The sequence below is a fragment of the Setaria italica genome, chromosome V, assembly GCF_000263155.2.
Source record: "Setaria italica strain Yugu1 chromosome V, Setaria_italica_v2.0, whole genome shotgun sequence".
NCBI classification, from domain to species: domain Eukaryota; kingdom Viridiplantae; phylum Streptophyta; class Magnoliopsida; order Poales; family Poaceae; genus Setaria; species Setaria italica.
The window spans coordinates 14,348,140-14,355,857 of NC_028454.1; the positions used below are offsets into that span (position 1 = coordinate 14,348,140).

The window sequence follows — 7,718 nt, forward strand, 5'->3', positions numbered from 1 at the left end:
TCCAGCGGGCTCACAGGGATATGCCATTGACCTCCTGCCGCCACCAGCCCCAACCACCCCACCCTCACGCCCGTGCTTGGAACCGAAGAGAGGCTGCACCGTCGCTTGCCGAAGGAGGGTGCCGACGAGAGTGTGCCTACGGCGTCACAGTGAAGAGGCCGAGTGCGGTGACTCCGGCCGATCTGTTTGGCGCAAGAGAAGGGTGCCATCCTGGAGAAGGCGGGTTCTCCCCCTAGATCCGACGACCTCAGAGGTGGGGGAGTGAAGGAGGAGGCCCGATCCGGTGGCCGGAGTAGCATGGCAGGTGGAAACAGGCACGGAAAGGTTCAGTGAGAGGGCAGCTGTCTGCGCAAGCGGCGGCGGTGAGGTTCACCGGTTCAGGCGAGCACATCCAAGGAGAGCTCCACCGCATGCTCCAGCCACTGTCCTGCCCAGCTCAGGTATGTCCACCCTTGCTACCCCTGCGGTTGTCCAAGATCTAGGTTGTTCGGTGTTAAATCTTTTAGCGTTAGCTAGATTGAGTTTTGATGCTTGAGGATATTGCAGCCCGCACGATCCCACTTGCTGCTTGTTGGCACTTGCTGCTAATTAACAATTAGCTTCTTCCATGCTGCATCTTGGAGAAAAGAACATGCTGAGGCAATTTACAGAGGCACATGAGTATTTGCAAATAAAGATCTAAATAATGTGCCCTAATCTAATAGATACTGAACCTCGACATTCAACCTGAACACCAAACATGCCATTCTAATATGGACCTTCTCACCAAACATGCCATTCTAATATGGACCTTCTGCTTCATTACTAGTGCCTTCTCTAAAATGTATTTTCTTCTGCTTCGTTATCCAGCATAAGTAGCATAGGGATAATGGTATTACTAGTGCCTTCTTTGAGAGGTTTTTTTGGTCTTGTGTTCCTGACAAGATACTTGCAAGATCAAATAGTGGAAATGAAAAAAACCATGTATAGAGTTAATAAAGTTAAACACTATTTGTCTGAATTTTTCTGCTTATCAGGTTATTTCTAATGCTACATAATTCTGTACTAGGACTCTATTTTCCAAGAACAAACTTGGTGGGTTTTGACCAGTTACTTGAAAAAAGTAAATTATGCCCTACATTTAATCTAAACTTGGTGGCTCACGAGAACTTTGCATACTCACATATCATGCTTAAATCATATCATATGCTACCATTGATATCTTTTTTGCCAGGGATTTCAGGATGGACCCTAACCAGTCCAATGTTCCTGATGGATCACAGGGAGCTTTTCCTGGTGGCAACAGTTCTCCCTACCAGGCTGCTTAGAACCCATACATGTATGGCTACCAAGGTCCTCCATCTTGGTTCCCCCAAGGATTCGAGTAGCTTCCACCCAATGTCCCAACAATGCATCCAAGTACCAATGGTCCACAAGTGTTTCATCCGGCTGAAATGGCAGATGCATCTGTGCAAAATGATGAGGCAGGTGTGGAGGAAGTGCTCGTCCCTCCAGCGCTAGCTCCTACAGGAAAAGGAAGAGGAAAAAGGTGGTCAATAGGATCAAGTTAGGCAATTTCAACCCAGACAAAGATTAAACATTGTGAAGTCATGGCTTGAAATAAGTTGTTACCCAATTACAAGTACTGCGCGAAAAAAAGATCGCATGTGGGATAGGATTGTGCAGCGGTACAATTTGAGGAGGGGATCCTACCCAGAAAGGAGTTTGAGGTCTCTACAGAGCCGTTGGGACATAATCAAGGCTGAAGTGGGGAAGTTTTCATCCTTCTATGCTGATGCCATTCGACAGAATCCTAGCGGGATGTTAGATAATGATAAGGTTTGCGGTTTGTTGACCCATTTTATTTTCTATACATTTTATTGTAAATTTAACAACAATTATTTTCTGTTGCAGACCACTCATGCAACAGCTAATTTTGCTGGTATCCTCGAACACAACTTTGCTTACATGCATTATTGGGAGATTATGAAGGATGAGCCCAAATGGCAGGATCCAAATGTGGCGGAACCACCTCGGATTATCTTGACTAAGCCCGGTTAAGTCGCTTGACATGCGACACCCATGCCTTAATCAAGTTAATTCGATGTGCCGTCGGATTTCATCCGATTTAACCACTTAACAAGACCGAATTAGCATAGCTCACAGAAAGGTGAGTGGTTCCAGAGAATACAACAGGTCCACAATTTGATTAACAAGTTGTTACACACTGGTTAAAATCAGAGTTTTACAAGTTCTGAAGGAAACAACAGAAGGTAAACACATCGCGGAAGCTATCGTCGGGGTCGGATGTCCCTGGTGAGGCCAGCCAGGACATCAATGATCCCATTCCCCGCCGTCCGAGGAGGGATCCCACTCGACCGTACAACCCGGAGGGAGCTGGGGCGGCCAAGTGCTAGCAGCAAGCTTAGAAGCTGCAACTTCACCTGAAAAGAGAAGCCACAAACAAGGCTGAGCTACTAAGCTCAACAAGACTTAACCGACCGGTGGAAAAACTACTCCACCACGTCTAGACATGCAAGGCTCTTTGGGTGAGGGGTTTTGTTTTCCAAAAGCGACTATGTTAGGTCCTTACTTTTAAAGTTTTAGCTCGGATTCTAAGTTCGTTTACCAGTCTATGTTGGCAACTTACACTAAGCAAACATAGATCCAACTTTATGTATATAAGCTCATCATCAAGACCATGTCATCATCAGACTCCTTTATTACTCAGTGTAGCATTATGATCAAGCAGTCTCAAACTGTGAGAGGCAGACGAATCGATTCGAGTTCTTTAACCATGCATGGTGAACCTAACCTCACGACATCCGCGCACCACCGAGGGTCGCTTCCTGTGTCGGCCTTCCCCATCAATTGCCTAACCCATGTCGGGTCCACTTCCTTTGGTGCAAGGTTCCACAGATCCGGCCTCTGCCGTTCTGAGACCACACTTGCCACCACGTGCGGCCGCAGGGGAACTACGTTCCAAGGACAGTGGAGCGACCGCTCACGTTTAGGTTCAATTAGGTACTAGGATTCCCCATCCCATACTGGGTATGAGATTAGTACTTTCAAACACTTGATCATGAACACCGTCACTGTCGGGCCTTAATAGGTTTAATAAACAGACGGGACGATCAGCCGACCACCAAAAGAATTAACCATAACCCTACCCCGTCCATTGTCCTTATAGTTGTAACAGAAGAAAACAACCAACTCCTATAACTCACGAGTGACAGGAAATCACTCGGCTTTTACCGATTCCTATTTAAGCATTGCAACTACTCGACCCAACAGACTAGTGTACATTTCAAAGGAACTATGGCATGCATCTATGGTTGCAAACAACTCCTATACGTAAATGCACAATCATGAGAAGGAAGGCATGCGCAAGTTTGGAAAGATGGGTTCATGCTCCGGGGCTTGCCTTCAAGCGGAGGGGAAGGGAACTGGTCCTCAGCTGGTGCTGCTTCGGCTTCTGGGATTGGCAGCTCAGCTACAGCTCCATCTTCGGGTGCCGGGTGTAGCTCGTAGACACCGTCAGCGAGATATAACTCTACACGTATGCAAATGCAGGAGTTAGTGTTTAGACAGTTATTTCAACAAAGCTCAGACATTCGTAGCAAAGCTACAGAAAAGGGTGGGGGAGTTCACTTTAGTTGGGGAAGAATAGGTTAAAAGGGTCGGATGGGGGAAAACTTAGGATTTGACCCTTAAAGTTAAGGAATAACTATGCCGGGGTCCTCAGACTCAACACCAGGGAGTCCCCGATATTTTGCACAGATACCCTCGGGTCAAGGAAAAGGATACAGCCGAGTCCTCGGGTGAGGTGATAAGGGTCGGCGAAACAGACAGGGTCGGCCAAGATGGAAAAGGGGTCAGGCGAACCAAAAAGGGGTCGGCAGCTTACCTTCAGGTTTATAGGTGAAGCTTGGGGTCGGGAATGAACGGACTTGGGTGGAAGGTCTTAAGCACTAAGGCTTGGGCGGCGGCGAGGTTGGAGGGTGCTCCGGCGGCGGCGGAGCTTCTTGTGGGCAACAAGGAAGCTCTAGCACAACGCGGAGGAGCAGACGGCTGGGTGGATTGGGGAGAAGCGAACTTGAGCGGAGAGGGGAACTTCTCAAGAGTTTCAGTGGAATTGCTCAAGTGCGCTCAGAGTAGGGGCGATGAAACAGCAATGGCGAGGGGACTCCGGTGGGACTCTAGTATTCCCTTTTATAGCGGCGCGGAAGAGAGAGATTTCGAGCAGCACGAAGACCGGGAAGAAAAGGATGGAGTGCGCTGCCATGGCGGCGATTGAGCGGCGATGGGCGGCGGAACAGGACCTTGGAGATAGAGTCTTCGGCCATTGGGCACTGGAGACAAGGCGGCGCAGGCGCGGTTTTGCCGGGATTTAGATTTGGCGGAGGCGAGCGTCGCCTGGTGGCATCGAGCGGCGGATTTGACTGGTGTGACAGGGAGAAAGGTGCTATAAGCGAGGTTGCAACAGGTGAAGTGACAGGGCGAGCGGCGGTGCGGGCGAGCGCGAAACAGCGGTATTGCCGGAGCACGTCACTGGAGGGGCGAGAAAAGGAGCTGTCGCTGCCGGAGTCGGGGTTGGCAAGGGAGGTATCATCGTGGAGTGAGCTCGTGGGCGGCGCAACTGTGGAGAGGCAGAAAAACCGGAAGGCATCGGGTCTTGCAGCCGGGGATCCGGCGAGATGATGGGCGCGGGTCGCGAGGCGGTCTGACGCAGCAGCGGTAAAACTCTGCCACGGCGGTGACGGGGCACCTTGGCGCGGCTGGCGAGGGCGCGAGCGAGACAAGGCGAGGTAGAAAGGGTTGCAGAGAGGCTTCTGCTGCGATTGGGGAGGAGGGCGCGTGGATCCATCCTGTCGCGGCCGGCAACTGGGCGAAGCGGCAGGCGTCGGAGAGATCAAGCCACGCGGTGGGGAAGCTCTGAAGCGGGCGCATGCTGCTCGGCGCGTCTGCCTCGGGAGATCCGGTGAGAAAGATTGCGGGTCCACCAGTCAGTTTTGGTTGTTCCACAGCTCCAAGATTGAAAGGAACACTGCCTTTGGGGGACTCAGAAGGAACCGGCGGTTTTGGTTGGGTCTTCAGGGGTCGGGATTAAGAACCGGTTTTTGGAGCGCTTAAGCTCAGGAGAGCTGAGACAGAGGGATTAGGGACTCGGATTAAGATTGACTCGGCTGATTTAACCAAGGTCGTTACACCAAAGCCCATAGCATTTGCAAAGTCAACTAGAGGTGATGGTTTTGGAGAGGACAATAGCCATGAGCCTGACACCAACGACCTTGGAGATGACAATTCTAGCCCTACTGGATCAGCTGGGAGGAGGCCTATGGGTAGGGATTCAGCTAAAGCAACCAAGAAGAAAGCAAATTCCTCTGCGGGTTCAACATCATCTTCGGAGTATGCTTCGAGGATGCAAGATCTATCATTGCAAAATATTTCTATCCTGCAAAATGAATCCATGAGTAAAACTGATCATTTCCAGCAGCTTGCCTGCATAGATGAGAAGCGGTTTGAGGAAATGTGAAGCCACAATCAATCACCGTTAGACATTGAGTAAGAGAAAATTCAGATCACGTGTGAGAAGCATGACATGGACAGGCAAGAGAAGGAGAAGCAAGAGGATGAAAGGATCCTTGGGATTGATCTTAATGCCTGCACACCAGCTCAGCGAATGTATTACGAAGTTCCCCAGGAAGAAATTTTTGAGAAGATCGTAGCTAGGTGCGGGAAGAGACAGGGGCCTGAACCATGGATTGGAGAGGCAACCTTATTTATGCTTTCTTGAATTTATTTTAGGGAACTAATTGGAACTGTTATTTGTTCTATCATCATATCTTGATGTTATTTGCTGGTCGTGGTGTGTGTGATCGCCAGAAGCTTTAAATGATGTACAAAATATTACAAGTCTTAATAAATATTACATGACCACTAAATATTACAAGTCTTAATAAATATTACATGACCACTGAATATTACAAGTCTTAATAAATATTACATGACCACTAATTCATGTACTCATGATGAGATCCCAGCCTCATCCACTGGTGCTCGATGAGATCATATTGTAGCTGAAAGTGCGTGTTTTGTTCATGAAGCCTATGGTGTGCAGCAACAAATGCCTCCTGGTCCGGATTGTTGCGGTACCGAACCACTAGTTATCCGATATTCAAAAAATCAATATCCCGGGCATTGTCTTGTTCATCCTCCACTATCATGTTATGGAAAATAATGCAAGTCACCATTATATCATTAATCTGGCTACAGTCCCAACCATACGTGGGTCCTCGGATCACCGCAAACCGAGTTTGCAGGAAACCAAATGCACGCTCTATATCCTTGCATGCACTTTCCTGTTTAGTGGCAAAGTGCCGGGTCTTTTGCTCCATGGGGTAACGAATAGTCTTAACAAAGGCTGCCCACTTAGGGTAAATCCCATCGGCAAGGTAGTACCCCATGTTATAGGTCCTTCCATTGACCGCAAACGACACGGGGGTTGAATGACCCTTGAGGCAAGCTGAGAATACAGGGGATCTATGAAAGACGTTAATGTCGTTGTTACTTCCAGGCATGCCGAAGTAAGCATGCCATATCCATAGATCATGCGATGCAACCACCTCTAAGATCATAGAGGGATGCTTCCCTCTGCCCGTGAACTGACCCTTCCACGATGTGGGGTAGTTCCTCCACTCCCAGTGCATGCAGTCAATGTTGCCTAGCATCCTCAGGAACCCACGATCCTCACCCTCTTGAAGAAGCCTAGCTACATTGGCAGCATTGGGTGCTTGTAGGTAATACTCGCCGAAAACATCAATGACAGCCCGACAGAAATGATGCAAAGCTTTTTGAGCAGTTGACTCACCAATACGCACGTACTCATCAACGGCATCTGCCGGGACACCGTAAGCGAGAATGCGCATAGCGGCAACGCACTTCTGAAGAGACGATAGTCCTGCCTTGCCAGTGGCATCATACTTCTTTTTGAAGTAGTTATCTTGATTTTTAACAACCTCTTTAATGTGCTTGAATAAATACCGATGCATCCGGAACCTGTAAGAACACTTCTAATATGAGGTGCTAGAGATATGGAGTGATCGATATTTGAAATATGCTCAACTTTACCTTCTACGGAACTGCTTATCATTGTAAACAGGGTTTGTAGCAAAGTAGTCGGCTTTGATCCTCTTGTGACCAGAAGGAAGGTCCTTTGGCCGAATGACCTTTCGTGGCGCATCAAATCGATGGCGCGTGCGAGAACTCTCTACTTGCACTAGGTGGTTGTATGTCACGGCATCTGCTTCATCATCATCAACCAAGAAATGAGTGTCATTGTCTTCCTCCTCCATCATCCAGTACCTTCGCAAGGAGCCTAGGTAGCCGTCCATGGCATTGGTAAAACACAAGGAAGTGAAGTTGTCCATGGTGCTTGGCCACTAGATGGAGGCGTACAAGTTGTAGCCAGCAAGGGCATTGGTTCATATACTTGGCATTGCCGTGCAATCATTCTCCATGCTTCACGAGTGCAACAATCCATGTCGCGTGCAATCATGCTCTGTGCTTGACGAGTGCAACAATCCACATCGCAAGAAACATTTGCATGTGACCATACGGACTAGTTTTGCAAAGCTGCACGGGTTGGCCATGCTACTTTGTCTATGCGTGAAGTACAGCTCTTGGTAGTACGCAAGGCAGGTGAGTATTTTTTAATTACATTTCATTAATTAAATAGT

The 7,718-nt window shown here is 48.6% G+C and overlaps 1 protein-coding gene across 1 annotated transcript; it reads right to left on the reverse strand.

Moving 5' to 3' along the window:
- Positions 1–6,146: 6,146 nt before the first annotated feature.
- Positions 6,147–7,409, reverse strand: LOC101758964. Its single transcript, XM_004971725.1, has 2 exons — positions 7,111–7,409; positions 6,147–7,038 (listed from the first exon to the last, which is right to left on the reverse strand). Exons 1-2 carry the CDS (start codon positions 7,407–7,409, stop codon positions 6,147–6,149), a joined length of 1,191 nt encoding a protein of 396 aa, XP_004971782.1.
- Between the last annotated feature and the right edge of the window lie 309 nt (positions 7,410–7,718).

Coding starts and splice junctions, on each gene's coding strand:
- LOC101758964 (XM_004971725.1), bottom strand. CDS start 7,409: ATGGACAACTTCACTTCCTTGTGTTTTACCAATGCCATGGACGGCTAC. Junction 7,039..7,110: donor GATAAGCAGTTCCGTAGAAG/GTAAAGTTGAGC, acceptor GTGTTCTTACAG/GTTCCGGATGCATCGGTATT.